The sequence below is a fragment of the Poecilia reticulata genome, chromosome 20, assembly GCF_904066995.2.
Source record: "Poecilia reticulata chromosome 20, P_reticulata-male-v2, whole genome shotgun sequence".
In the NCBI taxonomy this organism is placed as follows: domain Eukaryota; kingdom Metazoa; phylum Chordata; class Actinopteri; order Cyprinodontiformes; family Poeciliidae; genus Poecilia; species Poecilia reticulata.
The window spans coordinates 9,638,754-9,664,940 of NC_088849.1; the positions used below are offsets into that span (position 1 = coordinate 9,638,754).

Below are 26,187 nucleotides of genomic sequence, written 5' to 3' on the forward strand. Positions count from 1 at the left end.
CACTTTGAACTCCCTTGCTGCTGAAATTTGTGATACAAATATACTTGAACTTGAACAATGAGACTCAGAAATCTGGCTACAGCTACAAAACAAATCTCATCTAAAATATATAAAACAAATACTATGCAAAGGTATTGGACTTTTAAACAAAGTAAAAAATATTACAGAATTCTCAAAATTCCAGAGTTTATTTGTTGTTCCATATTTGACTTATTGTATTGTTGGGAATGGAAATCCCGATCGATGAATCATAATTTGTATTGACACACGGAGCATAAAATCAGCCAAGAAAAGCATTCAGACTTTACTTATTTTATTCACTTTCAGCGCTGAAAGGAGACGCTTTTACCATTACATCCGAGAAGAGTTTCTAAAAAGTCTGTAGCGTCTCAGGAGAAAGAGGAGGGTAGCTGATTATATGGACTGAAGACACTCCCTGAAATCACACCATGTCTCTGTGGCCTGGGAAAACGTTTCTTTTTCGTGAGAAATGGACCTTGGTGTCTAACAGAATCAAACATGTAACTTTTTACTATGGGCCTTTGTCTAACAGCGTGTGACTTTCTCGACCTTGGTAAAGCGTCTCAACATTCCCCCTGTTGGGCTCTAAAAGAGCCCAAAAAAGGGAAGACAAACCCTAGAGTAGACACTGTCCCTTCCGGAAAACATCCCCCGAGGCTTTTGCAGATGTTGATATACATAGCTTCATTTCAAGTATTGATGTTGTCTTTCATTCATTTCATTTCATGTCAATTTTGGGGGTAAAAACGGACAGGGCACCCCTATGCCTCTTAGGCGGTGGATCGCAATCACAATGTCCCCCTTACAAGCTAATAAAGAACATGTAAAGAAAGAAAATTGTTAAAGGATATTAGAGTGTTAATTTGGAGGAACATAGGTCAACCCACCAAGGCATGACTGTTTTTTTTTTTTTGTGGTTTTGTCAGAGCTTCGTCATCTTCAATTACACATCAATCTTAATTTTGGACCGTAAATTATTTCATTTCATTTTTGATTTATTTATTTTAAAACCACATTTGTTTGTTTTTTTGGTATTAGCTCAGGTCAACACTATGCCATAGAAGGTTAAAGAACTGTAAAAAAGCAAAATCCGAAAATGTTTTCTGTTTTTTCTTTAGTAATAAAAGTTAAAAGAGATGAATGTTAAATTTAATGACACATGAAATGGTTAAAAGTTATATTGAGGGAATTGTTAGAATGCACTACAATGCAAATTGAATGAAGGGTCAGGATAGTATTTCAAAACTTAATAAAATGCCAAAAGAGATAAAGTGTTGGGTTAATATTTTCAAATGAATAAAATGTAAATGAGTAAGAGTTACTAAAATGCAAAATCAATAAAGTGTTAGGTAACATGCAAAAAGTCAATAAAATGTTAGATTAATATATGTTTTAAAATTTAAGAACTAAAACAGGAACCAAATTTCATAAAAGGTAAAATGAATAAAAGGTAGATATTACTGAAACGTTAATAAAATGTAAAATTAGAAATGTTAAGATACTATCCTTTAATGTCAATGAAGCAATAAGGAATAATGCGTAAAGCGATCTATTAGTACGTTGATAAACCAAACTTATTTGAAATTTTAAGGTAATATTTAAAAGTTAATGAACCACAGAAAGGATGCAATGTTAAATGAAATGGTAAGAAAAGCTTAGAAGTAATGAAAATGGAAAGGCACAGAACATACAACTAACACTAAACAGCAAACCAATAAATCAGGATCAAGGCAGCACAGTCAAAATATACTGGTATGAATGAACTATGATGAGGAAACAAGTAAAAATGCTTTCTAAGTAAAATGTAATAGTAATAAAGTTTAATCATATCAGTCTCTCTATAGCGAGACCTATCAACGTCAAATCAGTTTCTGCGTGTGTCCAGATGTTGAGCCGGCGCAGCTCGATGGGAAACCCCGACAGGCCTGTGAGGCTTCAGTGGCGTTTCAGCTGTAAACTGGTCCACCAATCGTGGAAGGCGCCCACAGTCTCACATCCTGGCACACCCAGAAAGGATTGGACTTCATTCTGCAACACAAAAAACACAACAAAAAGGGAAATCGATGGATTATATAAAGAAAATTAAAGTGAAGGAAAGCATATATTTTTGTCACTAGATACTAGTACTGCCCTTAAACTCTGGAAAGCTGGAGTTCCACGGTCGTCTTTTGGTTCTGGGAAACCATCTGATAGGCAGGTGGGGTTCTGGTACCACTGCTCTTCTCTATGTTGGAGGTGATGCACTGAACAGCCAAGGACCTCAGGCAGGCAACAGCAGCATCCACAGGTGATGAGGAGAGCAAGGAGGACGATTCTTTCAGATTGTGCATCATCATGTTTTTTCTTTCTTCTTTTTTTTTTAAAGCTGCTCCTTGAAGCTGAAGATCAGGTAGTTTTTTTTTAAATATATATACTAAGCCAATAGAGCATCAATAAATCAATGACATTTGTTATTTAAGTTCTCCTCTTAATAATAGTTAAAGAAATGCTTAAAGTAAGTAACATATTTTAACCTTCAAAAATAGCTTTGCTTGTTTAAATGTTGGATATTCACAGGATCAGACAAAATCAAAAACCAAACAAAAAATCATGTAAAGATCAGATTATAAAATGAATGTGCAAAACTGCCCACAGTAATGTTTTATCAAAGAAATATCATTTGAAATGTATATGAATTATCCCTAATAGAAACTTTACCAGAAAATTTAAACCATACATAAATGTTTTGCTATTGTTATTTTAATCAAGTTCAATCAAATAGTCCTAATTTAATAAGAAGTAACCTGCTATACTAAAGGCTTGTAACATATTGTCAATAGTGTGAAAAGTTAATGATACGTGTTAATTTAAGATCCTTTGTAATATATTCCATTCATGTCATAAAAGATAACCCTGTTTTGTCTCAAACCAAAAACTGTAAATTATGATTATGAGAAATGTTTAGACATTTTAGACAGACCTTGAATCAATAGTTACATATTGCACTAGATCTTTATCTTAATTCTGTCAATCTGTTTGACCCGCTTTAAGCAGTTCCATAATTGCTCATTTGTAAATCCCAATTTAGACCAATTTACTTTGAATCTTCGTATTTTTCTTCTCATTTTAAAATCTCATGTAATTAGCCTGTTTTTTTTTTTTTTTTTTTTTGCTTGTTTTTTTTTTTTACAAGAATAAAGTTAACCCTGTCACTCCATATTAAAGTGACTTTATGGTTTTAAATCCCAAAAGTTCAACACTTTTATCTTTTGAAAAATTGGTTCTTTCGAAACCCTTCTATAAAATATTTATTTAACTGAATTACCCTCTTTTGTAGTGTTTATCATATTTATCAATGTTTTTGGCAGTTTTGGGGAGAAATTTGATACAACTAGATTTATTAAATTATATAATTTTCAGGTTAGACCTTTCTGCATGACTTGGTTAAACAAATTATTTTGAATTATAGCCAGAGAGAAGCAAACAATTTATTCCCTGTTTTAAACAACTCTATTTTGTAGAAATCTATTTGACTCATTACATCATTGTTAATTTTAATGTATTCAATCCAGAATATTCAGTATTACTTTGGAAACTCATTCGAATAGTTAAAACATTTGTGAATTTTGATTTAACCTCTTATATTTTGCTGAAGCCTGAAACATTTCTCAATAGATCAGATTAACTCACAATTTGTAGATTAGATTCATTCCATGCATCTCCCCCTGTTTCTGTATTGAAACACTGTTTAATGTTTCGGTACAGAAACTCCTAAGAAACCCACTCAAATCATTTAGCCCAAATTTCTTTCATTGCTAACTATAACAGTTGGGTTTAATTTAAACAGGGTGTTTACACCTCAGTGAAAGAATTGAATATTTGATTGACAATATGTACAGTAAACCCATCATTTGGTTCAGTAATTTTCTGAAGAGTAATTTTCCTAAGATTTGAAATGGATTCAAATAAACTTAAATCAAAGCTTGAAATACTAGTCCTCATATTTGTAGCCACTGCAATTTGAGCCAAATAGATTTTAGACTATCCTTTTTTGTATTTGAAGTGTGGCTGGTTGTGCTTTTGTAAATCAGGAAATTAACATTTTTTACCGTACTTTTATCCTTTTTCAATCGTTGTCATGCTGGAGGAGAAAAACACATTAGCCAGATGTTGGACAATCAGAGTTATAATCATTCAGGCAAACAAAATATTTCTGTAAGCTGCAGAGTTCTAACACCCTGCTGCATCGGGCCTTCACTTGTACCATTAAACCTATCCTGGGGGTCAGATAGAGGTCAGAATGCAAAGGCAGTAGACCATGAATGTGCTGTAAATTAAACTAAGGTGAGAAAAAGTGGCATCACACAATTCAAAAATTCAAGAAAAACCATTAAAAACTACCAAGTTTTGTTGGCAGCCATTTTGTCTCCAACCTGTAGACTGAGTGGAATCCCAGGGGCCCCGGAGCCCAAACCACATGACCAGAGACGTAGAACCCAGGACCAACCATGGCAACAGACAAGCAGGACCGCCTCTGAGTCTCAGGATGACTTTACATGTGATGTTCCATTTGCCCCATCAGAAACTGTTCAGGGCAGCATTCAGTCCCGCTGTGCAGAAAAATCTGGACAAAGTGTGTGGCCCCCCTTGAGAGAGCGAGGGAGGGACAGAGAGATACAGCATGTCATTGTTTTCAAACCTCCGTATCACGTCGGGCAGAATCCAGTGGTCTTTTCTGCCATAGGAGAGCCTCACAAATCACGCCTGGGTCTCGTCCTGTAGCCAGGTGTGTCCTCAGAGATCACAGTCAAACATCCAATGCGAGATCCTGCAAGCTGCAATTCGTCCTCATGTGACAACAGGAAAAATCCAATCTCACTGACCTCTGTAGAAGCTGTAAGAATCGTCCAATAGGTCTTTGCCCTCAAACAGCAGTCTAGCAGAAGATGGTACAATTCATAGGTGTAGAAAGTGCAAATGTCCAAGTCGGCGTGGCTAAGAACAGCAGAGGGCTGATGCCTTTTCTCCTCGCATGGCCCTGAACCCGCAAAACCCGGCCCCCATGGTCCCCGTCAGACCACAGGAAGCAGAACTGCTAGAGTAAAAACAAAGTAAATTAAGAAAATAAAAGTGTGTGCCCCCTTTTGCTCACATAATTATAAATTAACTGTCTTTTCTGTAGCTTGTGATGTAGAGTTGCCTCTTTTTTGTTTCTTTTCTTTTGTTTCAGCCAGGCTCAGGGTCACTGGAGCGGCTCAGATAACGTCCACTGCCTCAGTCTGAGCTCAAAAGATAAAATAGAAATGCATTAAGATGATTCACCCTCGGATGTTTCAGAATTAACCGGTTGTAGACCCAACTGCTTTCAAAAATCAAACTAAGAAATTATTAAACATTTTGACAAAATTTAGTATTTCCAGCTTCAGACACTTTTCATCTATTGGTAATTCAAATGCATATGTAAAATAATTAATTCAATATTGTACAATTTTACACAAAAGCATCCTTGTGATATTGTCACACTTTAAGACAACCAGTTAAATTTCCTTAATAATTTAGGTCAAAAGAAAACTGTAATCAGTTATTCTTTATTCCATTAATGAAAATATTACCATTATCCTGATATTTTTCAAAACTGCTGAGTGTTGTATTTATGTATTGTTTTCTTTTCAGAATAAAAAATTGTTCACATTTTGTCAGAATTTTTCTCCATGTCCCCTTTGGGGCTCCGTAGAATTTAAAGTACTTTTAACCAAAATGTTCTCAATGATAACAATTAAATCCAACTGTAACTTTATACAATTAAAATTAGAGGTGATGCAGGAAACCCATCAATCTGGAAATAAACATGGCATAGATATTGATTGAAGCTATTCAATTTTATATAACCAATTGTTAATTTAGTAAGAGCTTCTCTATAACTCTGTATTTCAGTCATGCAGGAAGGCCCAGTATAAGAGCTCATTAAATGAACTCACAATATACCAATGTCAAATGAATACATTCATAATTAACTGTATCTTTAAACCAACTAGTAATTAGAGTCTATTTCTTCTCCACCCCCTGTTGATATAATTTAAAAATTTGAAAGCGATTTTGCATTTACTTTTCTCCAAAACAAAAATTTTACAGGGTTTCACAAGTTTTCCAAATCATCTATCTAGAATTGAAAGTAGACTATCAGATGTTCTAAATGTAAAGTTTTATCAGAAATGTTTTATCTTTATTAAGTTTTATGTTTATCTTTTACCATTTCCCCCTTTTGTTTTCGTATGTAAATGGAAAACAAACATTTCTGACAACAACATTTCTATTGTTCTCAAAAATATTTTTCAGAGATTCTTTTTCTGTACATATTTCTAAAATGTCCAACTGAAACTGTACTGCAAAGGCCAAAAGTTTTATTATTTTAAAGAGTTCAGATCAGAATTTGGATTGCTTTCCTAAAAGGCCGTGTCAATGTTTATTTTGAACTGACAAAAGAAAAACTGATCAGATTTTTCTTTTGTGGCAGAGGAGAAAAAAATGTAGACAAATATTGTGCAGTACTGTAAGATGTCATTGCGTTTCAAATCAAATGTTCTGTTGGACTTGAATTTATGCATCAATTCAATCAAAATTTAAGGCACACAAGTGTTGTGAGCCCATTGTTGTCCAATCAGTTTCTTTTTACATAATCAATCATATCCACTTTAGAAGTTTCATCATATCCAATCTGTGCCTTTCTACCAAGACACGCGTGTGTTTCAAAAGCAGCAGTTAGTTAGTTAGTAAGTTAGTTAGTTTTGTTATTAGAATATAAAAACAACAATCATATTGATAAAAATGAAAAGAAAATAAAACACGTCAAACTAAATGAAACAGTCTCGTAATAAATGCTATCTGGTTTTAAACCAAAGCTAAAATGTGATTACTCCTTTTCAAACATATTATTTCCCACTTTGAAATGAGGTAACCGAATTATTTAGATTTAGAATCATTAATTGTCTTTGAGACAAGAATATGTTGCAACCAATGTAATTGAATCTAGAGCTGTTTCATAATCACCCTTTGACTCAAACAGATACTCATATTTATTTACCAATTCAGTTCCCTCTTTATGTATTTTAAGGTGACCAAGTTTCAAATGAAAAGAAATCCTGTTTTTGATAAGATAATAAGAGAGAAAATATTGTTTAGTCCATGATAAAGTTCAAGTTGCTATAAACCTCAATTTTTCAAGTTTCATTAAGTTTAAATTTAAACCCCTCTACAGCTAAGCTGAGTTTCAAAAACTTCAACACATTAGATGTCACTTTATTTTGTTTTTAATTTTACCTGTTTTGTAATTTCATTCATCTTTCATATAGTTAATTTTACCACATGTGAAAATAGTGGATTGTGCCAGATTAGTTTAGTTCCAATCAGTTTTCCCTTAGCGTCATTTATTCCTTCCTGCCAGTATTACCCCGAAGGCTGTCTGTTTAACAGGTCGCCTCCGTTCATCTGCACCAGGTATTCTATCTATCCTTTTTATTTAGTTTTTCTCTTTTTCCCTTATTTTGATATTCATCATGCTCTGCCAAATAAGTTATTAATGCTTCTATTTGCTCTCAGAGTGTAATCTATGACCTGATGCCCCACTTTGGATCGTATTTTTTCCTTTTCAAGTTCACTCTCCATCTTTTTAGGCTCAAAATTTAGGTTTCAAAAATCACCTCTTTTTTTTTTGTTGTTTTGCTCGCACGGCGGCGAGGAAATCAAACGCAGCAGAAGGAATTGTCAACAACCACAGATAAAATCAAAAACCTCCCACTGATTATAGTTCCCCAAGGTTTACCATGGTTTTAAAACACATTACCATAAACAGAAAAGAGTACATTTTAACACATAGCGGCTGCTCAGCGGCAGAAGCTTACACACACAGCTGACAGACACACACAGCTTTACACAGAAATGGATCCACGCTTTTCAGCTCCTATTTTTGTCCTCTTTCAACTCTTATTCTATAGAGGATCAGATCGCGATCAACCTCATTTCATACTTGTCCTATGGTGGACCCTCTCAACACTTTTGTGTCTCTTGAGTAAGTCTCAGATTGGCTACCGCGTTCTTTTCCGAGGGCAGTACTCCCCGAGGATAAAACCGACAAAACCTAGCCTTAACTTTTCCCGCGTCCAGGAAAAGCTGGGGACGGCCAGTTCCCACTGCAAGCCAATCAACCTTAACACCTAAATCTTCACACCTAAAAACTACTTTATTTCTTCACACCTAAAAACTACTTTATTTCTCCACACCTAAAAACTACTTTATTTCTCCACACCTAAAAACTACTGTTTCTTCACACCTAAAAACTACTGTTTCTTCACACCTAAAAACTACTGTTTCTTCACACCTAAATCTACTTTTTTTGTCTATACTCCTATGAACAGTTAAACATGTAAACGCAATTTGAACAGAAATGTATGAAATTTAGACAACCCTGGGAAACAGTACAGACAACGGCTGATAACTGAAATTTATACAGACCTGAGAAACAGTACAATGGTGTATATTAAGGAACAAATGTCCTTACCTTTTATGTGGGCCCCACACCAGAGTACTGTTCCGGAAAGCCTGCGCCTGAACGGCCAGTCCAATCTCCGCTCATGTGTCAACACAAAACCATCCTCTGCTACCAACTGTTGGGAATGGAAATCCCGATCGATGAATCATAATTTGTATTGACACACGGAGCATAAAATCAGCCAAGAAAAGCATTCAGACTTTACTTATTTTATTCACTTTCAGCGCTGAAAGGAGACGCTTTTACCATTACATCCGAGAAGAGTTTCTAAAAAGTCTGTAGCGTCTCAGGAGAAAGAGGAGGGTAGCTGATTATATGGACTGAAGACACTCCCTGAAATCACACCATGTCTCTGTGGCCTGGGAAAACGTTTCTTTTTCGTGAGAAATGGACCTTGGTGTCTAACAGAATCAAACATGTAACTTTTTACTATGGGCCTTTGTCTAACAGCGTGTGACTTTCTCGACCTTGGTAAAGCGTCTCAACAGTATCAAGGTGATGAAATGTGATTTGTTGAGTGAATAAACTTATAGATTGATAATTAAATATATTTTAGGTTTTTACAGAGAGACAGAAACTATTTCATACACTAATCAGTGGCTGACAGGGTTGGATCGGGTTGCAGTATTTTATTTTTAGTGTTGCACACAAGCACAACTCAAGAGCTTGACTAGATTAGAAGAGTCTGAAACTGCTGAAAGAAAAAACAAAAACAGGAGAGATTGAAAGTAAACATCAAACACCAAAATCTAACAGACACAAGAAGCTTTGCAGCTGAATTGTACCAACTCGGAAGACAAACGTGTCTTACTTGTCAATGATGTAGATTACAATGCCAACAACTACCATTCCCACGCCCCCTACTACTGCAAAAACCCAGGCTCCAACTCGAGTTGTACCTTTAACAAGAGAACATGCTCAGTTTTCCCTGAATGGAAAATATATTGGCTTTAAATACTGCAATCTTACATTTATTAGTAGTTTTTGAAGAAGAGTAAAGCTTAACTGATGTCCATGTAATGTTTGTATTTTATAAAGCACAATTTGAACTTATGCAATAGTTCTTCATTAATACAATGAAATTACATGATGAAATGTACCCAGAATAACAGAGTTCTTAAGATACTGACGAGATGGCAAAGCCTTAAAACAATAATTTAAGTTTCTTTCCAAAATTAACCTTTTATTCTGCTTAAAAATGTTATCTCAAAATCTTTAAGGATTTTAAAAAAGAAAACAAAAGAAGAAGCACAACTTACCTTTTGTTCTGAGATTGATCGGTAATGATTTCTGTTTACCCAGATTATTTTCAGCTACACAGAAATACTGTTCACCCTTTTTGAATTTAACCTTGTGATAGATTCCTGTAGCTGCTTTAGTGAGTTTTTCTGCGCCTTTCTTGAACCAGGTGAATCTGGGTGGAGGATTGGCTTTACTGGAGCAGTTCATCTCCACCCAGCTACCTTCTAACACCTCACCTGATGGACTGATGGATGTTGATGTTTTTCTAGGAGCATCTGAGGAAAATGAAACACATGAACTTTATTGATCAGAAACAGATGAACCATGACCTGCTGACAGGATCACTTACATGAAACACTGAGAGTCACTTCTGTCACATATAGTTCCCTCAATTCATCTACAAAATTACTGGCGATACATCTGATTTTGTATCCATCATGTGCGTCTGACAGAGTGATGATCTCCTGGATTTTAGTTGTAAAGGATCCATTGGCGTTGCTCTCTATTTGTCTGAGAGAGTCTTGTTGGAGATTCCAGGTGAGTTCAAGAGGTGAGTGTGGACAGAAAGTCAAAGCTGAACAGCTTACAGCTACAGACTGATGCTCCTTCAGATGACCAGCAGGGATATTAATTCTGGGAGTTAAAACAGGATCTGAAATTTCATATTAGACACACATTTAATTAATGTCCCATGTGTGTCACAGATTTATGCATTTGAAAAAACATGACTTGTGTGTTTAACGAGTTCATTGGACTGAACTAAAATATAAATGCAAGACTTTTGTTTTTGCTCCCATTTTTTATGAGCTACACTCAAAGACATAAAACATTTTCAATATAAACATTTCCCTCAAATATTGCTCACTAATCTGTCTAGATCTGTGATGGATTTCATTGGAATACATAATCTCTCCAGCCTTGCAGGTGTGGCGTATCAAGATCCCGATTACACAGAACGATGACTACACAGGAGTGCCACTGGCAGGCCACAAAAAACACCACTCTGAAATGTCCTGGTTTATCACTCACTCTTTTAACACCCCAGTTTGTGCATGGCCAGCATACTCACCAAACATGTCACCCATTGAACATGGTTGAGATGCTCTGGATCAGCGCATACAACAGCATGTTCCATTTCCTGAAAATATCCATCGACTTTGAACAGCCACTGAATGTTGGTCCACTTTTTAAAGGAATGGACTATCACTCCACAACCAACAAGCTGATCAACTCTATGTGAAGGAGAGTTGATCAGCTCTCCTTCATCTGGTTGGACTGTTTTTCAGACCCACCAATTAAGCAAATAAGGCCTAAGGCACACCGGTGCAGTAATCATTCTGTCTAACTAGTATATTGATATGCTGAAGAGATGGGATGGATAAACTTTTTGAAAGTTTTTGGATTTTTTTGTGTGCTTTTGTAAGTTGGACTCTAGTTTTTGTTCATTACTTATTCATAACTATAATTTTGTCTGCTACAATTGGGTCCACCTCAACAACACATCATGACAAAAACATTGATATTATTGTTTCTCAATGTAAATGAACTTTTCTTTGAAATTACAACAAAAAAGTTTTTAGACCTCAAATAATGAGGTTATTTTGACCATTTCTCATTGTTTTGCAAATAAAGGTACACGTTTGCATGGTTTTTCAGAGACATGTCAGTAGTTCATAAAATAAAACAATATTCATTTTACATATCTATATAAAGAAAATGAGAGCAACTAACAACTGGTCTCTAAATTCTCTCTCACTGTGTATATATAGAAATGATCTTATTCAAAAAGATGAGCATTACCAGTGATCTCAATACAGATGGTTGAGTTCTCACTACCAAGCTCATTTGTGGCCTGACAGTAATAGTATCCTTCTTCAGTAGGAGTAGCACTGAAGCCGTAAACTTGCTTCTCAGATACTTTAATGGGTCCATGGTTGCTGTTCTTGAACCAGGTGAATCTGTGTGGAGGTTTGGCTCTGCTGGAGCAGCTCAGCTCCACCCAGCTACCTGCTGACACCAAAGCTGATGGACTGATGGATGCTGAGGTGTCTTTTGGAGCATCTGAGGGAAATGAGATACATGAACTTTATTGATCAGAAACAGCTGAACCATGACCTGCTGACAGGATCACTTACATGAAACATTGAGAGTCACTTCTGTCTCTACTGTCTTGTTTCCTCCAATCACATGATATCTGGCAGAACATGTGATGTTGTATCCATCATGTGTGTCTGACAGAGTGATGCTCTTCTGGATTTTAGTTGTAAAGGTTCCATCTGGGTTTTCCTGTGTTTCTCTTTCAGAGTCTTGTTGGAGATTCCAGGTGAGTTCAGGAGATGAGTGTTTACAGTGAGTGAGAGCTGAGCAGGTTACAGTGACAGACTGATGCTCCTTCAGGTCAGAGGGAACATTAATGCTGGGAGTCAGAGAAGCATCTGAAATTTCACATCAGACACAAATAATGTCCTAAGTGGGTATCATAGATTTATGCATGTAAAAAAATAAGATTGTTGTGTGGTCCAACATTCATTGGAAATATACATACACTGAATACAATTGTGAACGTAACACTTTTTTGCTCCCATTTTTAATGACTCAAAGACCAAAAACATTTTCAGTATAATGATTTCGCTCAAATATTGTTCACTACTCTGTCTAAATCTGATAGTGCACTAATTTTTCACCAGGATTTTGTATTTGACGATGGTAGAGTGTGACCACTGCACAGTCTTCTCCAACTCATCCCAAAGATTCTCAATGGGGTTAAGGTCTGGACTCTGTGGTGGACAATCCATGTGTGAAAATGATGCCTCGTGCTCCCTGAACGAGTCTTTGACAATCTGAGTTTGATGAATCCTGGCATTGTCATCTTTGAATATGCTCATAAATGAGGGAAGAAAAACCTTTGAATGGCTTTCCTCTGTTGCTTATCCACCACCACAAAGTCCGGTTGGTTTGCCATGACCATTTTGTCTGTCTAGATCTGGAAGTCCCACAGAATCTTAGCTCGGTCATTCTCCGCCACCTTTGGGGGTGTTGCCCACTTTGATCTCTTGGCTTCTAGTCTATATTCTGCACAGATGTTCCTGTACACTATGCCCGCCACTTGGTTATGTCGTTCCATGTACGCTTTCCCTGCCAGCATCTTGCACCCTGCTGTTATGTGCTGGACTGCCTCAGGGGCCTTTAGCTCAATGGGTAAGTCACCCAACTTTCCCACAGGAGACCTGGGTTCGAATCCGGGCCGAGGCAAAGATCCAACAAGTCAATTGAGCTATCCAGTGTGGGTCCTTAGGCAAGACCCTTTGCGCTACTCTATATATATATATATATATATATATATATATATATATATATATATATATACATACACACACATTTCATGTTTAAGATGAAATGTGTGTATATGTGTTTCAGTTACATATACAGTTATGAAAAAGATTAAGAAACCACTGCACTGAGTCCCATTGAAAAACTCATGGTTATTCCACCAAATCTTAATTTCTGAACTCTTCTTGAGTTAAAACATCAGCATTATTGTTTTTAAAGGAATATGAACTTGTTTTCTTTGCAGTATATGAGGTCTGAAAGCACTGAAATTTTCAGCATGACATTTTCAGTACTGGATAAAATAAAAGAACAATGATCATTTACTTACACATATACCTATAAAAAGTAAAATCAGAGAAACGTATCATTTTAAGTGGTCTCTTAATTTTTTCCAGCTCTGTATATATGTTTATAAATATAAATAAATTGGAAAAAATAAAAAAAACAAAAAACAACAACGTGCATTACCAATAAGGTCAAGACAGGTGTCTTCCAATTTCTCATGACCATGCTCATTTCTAGACACCAGAATTAAGCAAACAGCACATTTCAAACTGGTCTTTCAATGTGGCCTTCCTAAGACACAGCTGTAATCAATCTGTTTATACACACCCACACACACACACACACACACACACATATATATATATATATATATATATATATATATATATATATATATATATATATATATATATATATATATATCAAATACATGGACCATCACTCCACAACCAACAAGCTGATCAACTCTATGTGAAGGAGATGTGTTGCACTGAGAGTGAAATGGTGGTCACACCAGATACTGACTGGTTCTGAGACACCAGAATTAAGCAAACAGCACATTTCAAACTGGTCTTTCAATGTGGCCTTCCTAAGACACAGCTGTAATCAATCTGTTTATACACACCCACACACACATATATAATATATATATATATATATATATATATATATATATATATATATATATATATATATATATATATATATATATATATATATATATATATATTATGAGTAGACATGAGATTATGTTTTTAAAAAAACATGCATTACCATTGATGTCAAGACAGATGCTTTTTGATTTATCAGTACCAAGCTCATTTGTAGCCTCACAGTAATAGTCTCCTGGCTCAGTAGCATTGAAGCTGTAAACCTGCCCATCAAATACATTAGTGGCTCCTTGTTCACTCTTCCTGAACCAGGTGAATCTGAGTGGAGGTTTGGCTCTGCCGGAGCAGCTCAGCTCCACCCAGCTACCTGGTGACACCAAACCTGATGGACTGATGGATGCTGAGGTGTTTCTAGGAGCATCTGATGAAAATGAGACACACATGAACTTTATTAATCAGAAACGGCTGAATCATGACCTGCTGACCGAATCACTTACATGAAACACTGAGAGTCACTTTTGTCTCTGCTATGTTGCTTTTGTCAGCCGCAGGATGTCCGGAAGAACATGTGATGTTGTATCCATCATGTGTGTCTGACAGAGTGATGTTCTCCTGGATTTTAGTTGTAAAAGTTCCATCTGTGTTTTCCTCTGTTTTCCCAACAGAGTCTTGTTGGAGATTCCAGGTGAGTTCAGGAGGTGAGTTTAGACAGGGAGTGAAAACTGAGCAGGTTACAGTGACAGACTGATGCTCCTTCAGGTCAGAGGGAAGATTAATGCTGGGAGTCAGAGGAGCATCTGAAATTCCACATTAGACACACGTTTAAGTGATAATCTATCTGTGTGTCACATATTTATGCATATCATAAACATGATTGTTGTGTGTTTGATAAATGCATTGGGAATATGTATATTTACTAAAGAAAAATATAAACAAAACATTTGTGATTTTGCTCCCATTTTTCATAAGCTGAACCAAAATACCTAAAACATTTTCAATATAAACATTTCTCTCAAACATTGTTCATTAACCTGTCTTAAGCTGTGGTAGTGAACACTTTTCTTTTGAATACATAATCCTTTCTGCCTGTGGCGTATCAAGATCCCAATTACACAGAATGATGACTACACAGGAGTGCCACAGGCAGGCCACAATAAAACACCACTCTGAAATGTCCTGGTTTATCACTCACTCTTTCAACACCCCAGTTGTGCATGGCCAGCATACTCACCAAACAAGTCACCCATTGAACATGGTTGGGATGCTCTGGATCAGACAACAGCATGTTCCAGTTCCTGAAAATATCCATCAGCTTTGCACAGCCATTAAATGTTGGTCCACATTTTAAAGGACTGGACCATCACTCCACAACCAACAAGCTGATCAACTCTATGTGAAGGAGATGTGTTGCACTGAGAGTGAAATGGTGGTCACACCAGATACTGACTGGTTCTGAGACACCAGAATTAAGCAAACAGCACATTTCAAACTGGTCTTTCAATGTGGCCTTCCTAAGACACAGCTGTAATCAATCTGTATCTGTTTATACACACACACACACACACACACACACACACACACACACACACACACACACACACACACACACACACACATATATATATATATATATATATATATATATATATATATATATATATATATATATATATATATATATTATGAGTAGACATGAAATTATGTTTTTAAAAAAAACATGCATTACCATTGATGTCAAGACAGATGCTTTTTGATTTATCAGTACCAAGCTCATTTGTGGCCTCACAGTAATAGTCTCCTGGCTCAGTAGCATTGAAGCTGTAAACCTGCCCTGAAGAGACGTTAAAGGATCCACGTTTGCTGTTCTTGAACCAGGTGAATCTGGGTGGAGGTGTGGCTCTGCTGGAGCAGCTCAGCTCCACCCAGCTACCTGTTGACACCAAACCTGATGGACTGATGGATGCTGAGGTGTTTCTAGGAGCATCTGAGGAAAATGAGACACATGAACTTTATTGATCAGAAACAGCTGAACAATGAACTGCTGATAGGATCACTTACATGAAACACTGAGAGTCACTTTTCTCTCTAATGTCTTGTCTCCTCCATTCACAGGATATCTGGCAGAACATGTGATGTTGTATCCATCATGTGTGTCTGACAGAGTGATGCTCTTCTGGATTTTAGTTGTAAAGGTTCCATCTGTGTTTTTCTCTGGTTTTACAACAGAGTCTTGTTGGAGATTCCAGGTGAGTTCAGGAGATGAGTGTTCACAGTGAGTGAGAGCTGAGCAGGTTACAGTGACAAACTTATGCTCCTTCAGGTCAGAGGGAACATTAATGCTGGGAGTCAGAGAAGCATCTGAAATTTCACATTAGACACACATTTAACTGATGTTCTATGTGTGTGTCACATATTTATATATGTAAGAAAACATGATTGTTGAGTGTTTAATCCCTCGGGTCTGTCGCGTATCAAGATTCCGATTACACATAGGTGTAAATGCCGGGGCGCGCGAGAGTGGAGGGATTCCGGACCCCCCAATCTCGGGAAAGTCTAGAATTCTCCCCGCAAAAGAAATATTGAAGCAAATCCTTGCATTTAAACAATATCAATATAAAAAAGGCAATAGAAACAAAGAACGAAGACAATCTGCCATTTATCTAAGAAAAAAATAAGAATTAATTTTTACGCCCCCCCCACCATTATTAGAACAATGGTTCAGTCAAAAGTCAAGGACGAACAACAGCTGCGCTGCAGAACGACACAAGCTGCGTTAGAGCCGCTGGAGAGAGGAACTACCCAGATAGCACAGAATGATTGAAACAACATTGAATCAACGTTGAACGCTGACGTTGAAACAACATTGAAAGTGGTCCGTGACTTGTATGTTGAATTAACGTTATGTCAGTTATGGTTGAAACCCTATCAATATTGATGATTCAACAATCATTTGTATGTCAATTTACATGCATATTTGTGTTGATATTGCATTGAATCAGTTAGGAATCAACATTGATTCAACCTTCATCTGAATGTGGTTCTCCACGCATATTTCTGTTGAGTTTACATTGAATCAATGTTGATTCAACATTCATTTGACTGTGGATCTGGACACATATTTCTGTTGATTTTAAATTGAATCAGTTACGAGTCAATGTTGATTCAACCATCATCTGAATTTGGATGTACATGCAGATTTGGGTTGATTTCATATTGAATGAAAGCTAAAGATTTATGTACATTTTAGGTCTGATAGGTCTACATAACATACCACTAAAAGTTTCTTCACTGCTTTTAAACACTATATTATTGGCAAAACAACATAGGTTTGGTATCCTTATTACTTGCTTACCGTTGAACATCTGCTTCTAATTCTGCTGCACCCACCGCCCCCGCTCAGGAATGTTTTACTTTGTCGACATTTTACTTCAGTATGTTTCTTCCTCACTCATTATCCTTAATCTTTAATAATCAATGATTATTATACAACAATCAAGTTGTTCGAACCTCAATTTTCATAATGTAATAAAATCAAATGATACAGAACATATATTATTATAACGTTCAACTGATTATACATATATAATCAGTTGATATAATCAGTTTTACATTACAGACATTTCTTCATTGACATGTATATTATTATTGTTTTAAACCTGTTACAAACCATAATCATTATTAAATCATTATACAGGGTTTACTGTTATTTCTCTGGCCTTTATTCCGTTTTCTGCGTGTACCTGGACAGATCTCACATGCTTATACCAGATTTCATGACACAACGTAGAGTCTTTAAAACCATAAATAAAATCAGAATATTTTTCTAGAAAACGGGTGCTGAGCCTTATATTTAAGTTATAATACTTCCCGAATATTCAATTTCTACATATTTATAGGTCTTAACAAGGAAACCCCCCCACAATAAATAAGTAAAAGTTTAAAGCAACTTAAGTAATAATTTAAATAACACATGACTTGTATAGAGAACCACTGCAATAAATCAATATTTATGAGGAATTTTATTAAGTCAAGTTATTTATTAAAACTAGTTTTTATTTATAGCCGTAAGTTTTTGTAAAGGTGTAGCAGAGATTAGATCTGTGACACTGACCCAAACTCATAAGCAACATTTGAATCTTAGTTTGACTTCTATCGGTCTCAACAGGTTGCTTATTGAGAAAATCACTTTTGTTATTCATTGCTACTTACTAGTCATTTTTGATGGTGCAGCTTGAAAACAAGCAAAGAAAATTTTAAACCACATTTTAATTAAATTTGCAGACCCCCCCAAAGTTGGTCTTAAAAAATGTCCCTGTTTGAGGTCCCCCCCAATAATGAGATGGGATTTACGCCCTTGCAATTACACAGAACGATTACTACACAGGAGTGCCACGGGCAGGCTACAATAAAACACCACTCTGAAATGTCCTGGTTTATCACTCACTCTTTTAACACCCCAGTTTGTGCATGGCCAGCATACTCACCAAACATGTCACCCATTGAACATGGTTCAATGGGTGACATGGTTCACCCATTGAACCATGTCATATGGTTCAATGGGTTCAATGGCATAAAAAAAAAAATTCCCTTCTCACCCTCCGCGGGTGGTCTGTTTCATCCTCTGAGCTCGGGTCCTCTACCAGAGGCCTGGGAGCTTGAGGGTTCTGCGCAGTATCTTGGCTGTGCCTAGAACTGCACATTTCTGGACTGAGATGTCTGATGTTGTTCCTGGGATCTGTTTGAGCCACTGCTCCAGTTGGGGGGTGACTGCCCCGAGGACCACAGGCACCACTGTGGTCTTCACCTTCCAGGTCTTTTCCAGTTCCTCCCTGAGGCCCTGGTATTTCTCCAATTTCTCATGCTCCTTTTTCCTGATGTTGTAGTCACTTGGTATTGCTACATCCACCACAACGGCTTTCCTCTGTTCTTTATCCACCACCACAATGTCCGGTTGGTTCGACATTACCATTCTGTCTGTCTGGATCTGGAAGTCCCACAGGATCTTAGCTCGGTCATTCTCCACCACTTTTGGGGGTGTTCCCCACTTTGATCTCGGGGCTTCCAGTCCATATTCTGCACAGATGTTCCTGTACACTATGCCCGCCACTTGGTTATGTCGTTCCATGTACGCTTTCCCTGCCAGCATCTTGCACCCTGCTATTATGTGCTGGACTGTCTCAGGGGCCTCCTTGCACAACCTACACCTTGGGTCTTGTCTGGTGTGGTAGATCTGAGCCTCTATTGCTCTGGTGTTTAGGGCCTGTTCCTGGGCGGCCAGGATGAGTGCCTCTGTGCTGTCCTTGAGTCCAGCTTTCTCCAGCCATTGGTAGGTTTTCCTGACATCAGCCACTTCAGTTATTTGTCTGTGGTACATCCCATGTATGGGCTTGTCCTCCCATGATGGTACTTCCAGCACCTTGTCTTCTGTTCCCCATTGCCTGAGACATTCGCTGAGCACATCGTCCGTTGAGGCTTTGTCCTTGATGTATTTATGGATCTTGGATGTTTCATCATGGACAGTGGCTCTCACACTCACTAGTCCTCTGCCTCCTTCCTTACGGCTCGTGTACAGTCTCAGGGTGCAGGATTTGGGGTGGAACCCTCCATGCATGGTTAGTAGCTTCCTAGTCTTAACATCCGTGGCCTTCATCTCTTCCATTGGCCAGCTAATTATTTCGGCAGGGTATCTGATTACTGGTAAGGCATAGCTGTTTATTGCACGGATCTTGTTCTTGCCATTGAGCTGGCTTCTCAGGACTTGCCTTATTCGTTGGAGGTATTTGGCTGTGGCTCCTTTCCTTGTGACCTCATCGAGGTTGCCATTTGCTTGTGGTATTCCCAGGTACTTGTAGCTGTGCTCTATGTCTGCTATTGTTCCTTCTGGGAGTGAGAACCCTTCTGTGTGGGCGACCTTCCCTCTCTTTGTAACCATCCGACCACACTTCTCTAGTCCGAATGACATCCCAATGTCAGTGCTATAGATCCTGGTGGTGTGGATCAGTGAGTCGATGTCTCGCTCGCTCTTGGCGTACAGCTTGATGTCATCCATGTAGAGGAGGTGACTGATCGTGGTCCCATTCTTGAGTCGGTATCCGTAGCCAGTCTTGTTGATGATTTGACTGAGAGGGTCCAGGCCTATGCAGAACAGCAGTGGGGACAGAGCATCTCCTTGGTATATGCCACATTTGATGGACACTTGTGCAAGTGGTTTGCAGTTGGCTTCAAGGGTGGTTTTCCACAGCCCCATGGCATTTGCAATGAAGGCTCTTAGAGTCCTATTGATGTTGTACATCTCTAAGCATTCAATGATCCAAGTGTGTGGCATTGAGTCATAGGCTTTCTTGTAATCAATCCAAGCGGTACACAGGTTGGTGTGTCGGGTTTTGCAGTCTCGGGCGACTGTGTGGTCTACAAAGAGTTGGTGTTTGGCTCCTCTGCTATTTATGCCTATGCCCTTCTGTGCCTTGCTCATGTATTTATCCATGTGCCCGCTTATCTTAGCCGCTATGATGCCTGACACGAGCTTCCATGTTGTAGAGAGACAGGTTATTGGCCGATAGTTGGACGGGACTGAACCCTTCGAGGGTTCCTTCTGTATCAGGATTGTGCGCCCTTCAGTTAACCATTCAGGGTGAGTCCCATTTTGTAGCAGCTGGTTCAGTTGAGCTGCCAGTCGCTCATGGAGGGCAGTGAGTTTCTTAAGCCAGTAGTCATGGATCATGTCAGGTCCTGGTGCTGTCCAGTTTTTCATACCCGAGACTCTGTCTTGGACATCTGCCACAGTGATGGTTACCGGGGCTTGTTCAGGGAGGTTGCTGTGGTCCTCTCGTAGAGAGGTTAGCCACTGTGCATTGCTGTTGTGGGACGCCTCCCTTTCCCATATGCCTTTACAGTATTGTTCAGTCTCCAGCCTGGGTGGGTCTGCTCTGTTATTACCCTGCCATTGAGAGTACACTTTAGCTGGTTGGGTGGAGAAGAGCCGGTTAATCCCCCTGGCTTCATTTTCTCTCGTGTATCTCTTTAGACGGCTGGCCAAGGCTTGGAGCCTTTGTTTGGCAGTTTCGAGTGCTTCAGGTATGGGCATCTGGCTGTACTTCTTGGGTACTGATCTTTTCATTGCACCCCTTTGGAGCTCTGACAGTTGGCTCACTTCCCTCCTTGTTATCTTGATCTTAGCCTCTAACCGTCTTTTCCATGGTGGGTATTGGGTCTCATGGTTGCTCTTATAACCAAGCATCTCAAGGATCACTGATGCTGAGTTGTATATCAGCTCATTGGTTTCTGTTATGGTGTTGGTAGGGATCGTTCTCAATGCTGCATTCACATCTTGAATGAGACTTTCTGATGGTACTTCACTCAGCCGTTGTAATTGGCGTCGGGGTCGTCTGGTGTTCATTCGGGCCATGATTCTCTCTCTCAGGTCAGTTGCTGCCTCGTTCAGCTCAGATGGTTCGTTCATTACTGGGGCTACATACCCAGTCTCTGGGCGGGGAGTTGTAGTTGACTCCCTTCTGACCTGGCATCCTGGCTCCTTCCCCTTGCCGTAGCACTTGTGTCGTACCTCGTCAATCTCAAGTTGTGACAGCAGTTGCCGTTTGCGGATGTTGGAACACTGAGCTACTAGTTGTTTGGCAGTTAGTGTTGACTGGGGATGTCGAGCTAACCATTCCTCCCACAGCCTTTGCATGTAGCCCTTCTGACTAGGATTGCTTGAGTAGTAGCATTCCAACAGATCCATGTTTTCACCTCTCGCCCATTTCCGTCTTGTTCCAGTAGCCCATTTTTCATCAGGGTGCTCTGGTTCCCCAGCACCTGACGCAGACCTTGTTTGGCCGGGCGACGTCTGAGCCGGCATGTTGTGCTTATTTGTGTCTCTCATGGTATGAGGTAGGCTATATAGCTCCAAGGGTCTTGCCTAAGGACCCACACTGACAGCTCAATGTCACCGTTGTAACATTATATATATATATATATATATATATATATATATATATATATATAATTTAAATAGCCAAATATTCAGTTTGGTTATTTTTTAAGCTCCTCTGTCATTTGACATGTTATAATTAACACCTTTGATTGGCGCACATGGAGACATGATAGACTTTACGCAAAGAGTTTATCGCAGAGGAAACTAAAATCAATCAAATAAAAAATCCTTTCTGAATATCATCTCATGGACACTGAACTAAATGCGTCTTTCTGACTGGGAGCTGACAGCCTGTTGATGAGTTACACCTTGGCTAGGAAGCTCTGCTTTGACAGGTAAAAATATTTCGGGTCGGACCAGAATTATTTGCCTGATGGAGGCTCGGGCTTCTAATGAGTTTACATTTAATGAGTTTGCAGCACACACAGAAAACCTAAAGAGAATATTGTTGTAGTATAAGTAGAGGAATAACAGCTGACTGTTGAGAGAGGAAAGAAATTAAAGTGCAGATCCGTTAGGCAGAAACAAGCGCAGAGCGCTGGGCAATAAATGCGCATAAATGCTCCACCGTTACGCTCCAATTAATCACACATGAGACGACAAACGACAAATATACAATATATAGTTACACTGCTTACGTTAATGGTGTTTTAAAAACAAAACCAGTAAAAACTTAACTGAGTTAATATGTCAGATTCCCTCCTCACCCTCGTCTTGATAAGAACAGAGAGCAGTTCGCTGGTTTCTGTCCAGACTGTGATCAAGCGCAGCTGACCACTTGGTGCGCAGACAGTTTCAACTTTACGCACAGAGAACATCGTGGAGCTCATTATTAATCATACTAAGAACAATATCTGTCAGAGAATCATCTCTGATCTGGACGCTTTAACGGACCAGAGTGTTTGGAGCGCCTAGCGCAGCTGATCCGCTTCTGCTGGGTTTTTCTCCCGCTGCGGGATCAGGAAACGATCAGAGTTCTGTCGTCTTCTAATCACGTAATTTCATGAATTGTTACCTGATTTCGAAAACGTTCTCGCAGAGAAATAATAAATGTTTCATTTGATGACTACAAATTGGAAATAAAATGATTTTTTTCTTTGACGGACAATAAAAAAACTCTAGCGTAACCTCTGCTCCAAACTACGAACATTGTCGGCACCTCTTCGGTTTTTTTCTCTTTTTTGCGGAGGATCAATAAATAACTTATTGGTGTTTTACCATCACCACCAGGTATGAAGTGCTTTGGCCTTTGAGTTGCACCACAGTGCAGCACAACTGAAACATCCAGGAGTCTTTATGAGTACAAGTATAAAGGAGGCTGGTATCACGCCTGATATAAATCTATTTATTTATGTCATCACATGGACTTATATAAAGTTTTATACATTTCTTTTCATATATTTATTATTGTTTTTCTTCTTTAGATATTAGGTTGACTTAGAATGATTCCAAATAATGTACAGGAATAACCTGGTGCTGTTACATGTCAATCATCAGGGGGGGGCACTGGGGGGGCCAATCAGATGACCCCCCTCTGGCTCCTCCACTGCTGGGAGAGAGAGTGAAAACAGTCACGATAAGCTCCTTCTGTTTGGTTACTTCTTGCTTGTTGCTCCTTGATCAGTGTTCATAGTTGAGCGTTATTTACCGTCGAGGCATTGCCTCAATTGCTATGTTTAATGGTACAGACAGTGGTGGTTTCTTACATCAGCAATATGGGCAAATGCCCAGGGCGTTATCTTTTTAGGGATGGCATGAGACTATCACACATTGTAGCACAGAGATGGAATATTTAATATTGGTAAAATGTATTAAGTATTTAATATCTAGGTGTTTTTAAGGAAATATGGATCTTTCAGATCATTTTGAGAAGCAATTTTGATCATATTTTACATTTATTGTGTCATGTAGCGCGGGGCCCTGGTCTTGGTCATGACTTGGTCTCGGACCCTAAAAAGTCTTGGTCTTGTCTCGGTCTCGATACACTCTGGTCTTGGTCTTGTCTTGGTCTCGGGTTAGGTGGTCTTGAACACAACACTGACACACATATATACTTATATATATCCTCAAAAAAATGCTATTTTTTTGAGCACTGGCAATGTGCATATATATATATATATATATATATATATATATATATATATATATATATATATATATATATATATATATATATATATATATATATATATATATATATAAAGTAGACATGAAATTTAGCTTTTAAAAAAACATGTATTACCATTGATTTCAAGACAGATGATTTTTGATCTTTCACTACCAAGCTCATTTGTGGCCTCACAGTCATAGTCTCCTGGCTCAGTAGCATTGAAGCTATAAACCTGCTCTGAAGAGACGTTAAAGGGTCCACCTCTGTTCTTCTTGAACCAGGTGAATCTGGGTGGAGGTTTGGCTCTGCTGGAGCAGCTCAGCTCCACCCAGCTACCTGCTGACACAAAACCTGATGGACTGATGGATGCTGAGGTGTTTCTAGGAGCATCTGAGGAAAATGAGACACATGAACTTTATTGATCAGAAACAGCTGAACCATGACCTGCTGATAGGATCACTTACATGAAACACTGAGAGTCACTTCTTTCTCTGCTGTCTTGTCTCCTCCAATCACAGGATATCTGGCAGAACATGTGATGTTGTATCCATCATGTGTGTCTGACAGAGTGATGTTCTTCTGGATTTTAGTTGTAAAGGTTCCATCTGTGTTTTTCTCTGGTGTTACAACAGAGACTTGTTGGAGATTCCAGGTGAGTTCAGAAGGCTTCACCTCTGGACACAGAGGTGAAGCTGAGCAGGTTACAGTGACAAACTCATGCTCCTTCAGGTCAGGCGGAACATTAATGCTGGGAGTCAGAGAAGCATCTGAAATTTCACATTAGACACACATTTAACTGATGTTCTATGTGTGTGTCACATATTTATATATGTAAGAAAACATGATTGTTGAGTGTTTAATCCCTCGGGTCTGTCGCGTATCAAGATTCCGATTACACATAGGTGTAAATCCCGGGCGCGCCCGGGGGGGGCGGGGGGGGGGAGACGGGGGGGATTGCGGACCCCCCAATCTCGGAAAAGTTTAGAACTGTCCCAGCAAAAGAAATAATGAAAGAAATCCTTGTATTGAAACAATATCAATATAAAAAAGGCAATAGAAACAAAGAACGAAGACAATCTGCCATTCATCTAAGAAAAGCATAAGAATTAATTTTTAGGTCCCCCCCACCATTATTAGAACAATGGTTCAGTCCAAAGTCAAGGAGGAGCAACAGCTGCGCTGCTGAATGACACAAGCTGCGTTAGAGCGGCTGGAGAGAGGAGCTAGCTGTTAGCTGTGGCTCAGCATCACTCACAAAAAACCCTCCAGTAAGTAAATACTGGACGGTTATAAAGCAAAAGACATGTCACAGATTTTATTTACTTTCACTGCTCAATAGGAAGAAATGCATTAACAATAAAAATGAGGCCACAGTTCGTTATTTTATTACTTATGTTGAATCATGATAAACTGCCACCTTATGCCTTGGAAATCAAAACTAACTAAACTGCTACATTTATTTCATAGATTTAGCTCCTTTTTCTGTCTAAGTTAGCCATAATTTCAATTATATTTACCTCTCTAACTCTTACTTTAATAAGAAGAGTTTGAAACTGGAGCAACTGAGTTACCAATAGCCGGCAGCTCAGTATGGCAGACGAAAACAGAGGGGCTACTGCAGCCGACAGTAAATAAAAATAAAGTAAAAATAAAGTAGGCTATGCCTTCATTTCTTAAAATATCCATCCATCAGATTTGCACAGCCAGTCCACATTTTAAAGGATACTGACTGGTTCTCAGACCGCAGAAATTAAGAAAACAGCACATTTCAAATTGGTCTTTTAATGCATGTGGCCTTCCTAAGACACAGCTGTAATCAATCTGTGTATATATATATATAATCCACACACACAGGTCAAAAAATTAGCAGATTGTGATAAAGTTCATTATTTTCCATAATGTAATGATAAAAATTAAACTGTCTGATATTTTAGATTTATTCCACACCATCTGAAATATTTCAGGTCTTTTATTGTTTTAATACTGATGATTTTGGCGTACAGCTCATGAAAACCCAAAATACGTGTCTCAAAAAATTAGCATATCATGAAAAGGTTCTCTGAACGAGCAGTTAACCTCATCATCTGAATCAACAAAGTAACTCTAAACACCTGCAAAAGATTCCTGAGGCTTT

At 38.4% G+C, this 26,187-nt stretch overlaps 1 protein-coding gene across 1 annotated transcript; it reads right to left on the reverse strand.

Moving 5' to 3' along the window:
• Positions 1-296: 296 nt before the first annotated feature.
• Positions 297-24,953, reverse strand: LOC103461611 (vascular cell adhesion protein 1-like). Its single transcript, XM_081602013.1, has 13 exons — positions 24,950-24,953; positions 24,518-24,820; positions 24,186-24,443; positions 16,072-16,371; positions 15,740-15,997; positions 14,511-14,810; positions 14,177-14,434; positions 11,923-12,222; positions 11,588-11,848; positions 10,137-10,439; positions 9,805-10,062; positions 9,357-9,444; positions 297-9,239 (listed from the first exon to the last, which is right to left on the reverse strand). Exons 1-13 carry the CDS (start codon positions 24,951-24,953, stop codon positions 9,221-9,223), a joined length of 2,910 nt encoding a protein of 969 aa, XP_081458139.1. The 3' UTR covers positions 297-9,220.
• Between the last annotated feature and the right edge of the window lie 1,234 nt (positions 24,954-26,187).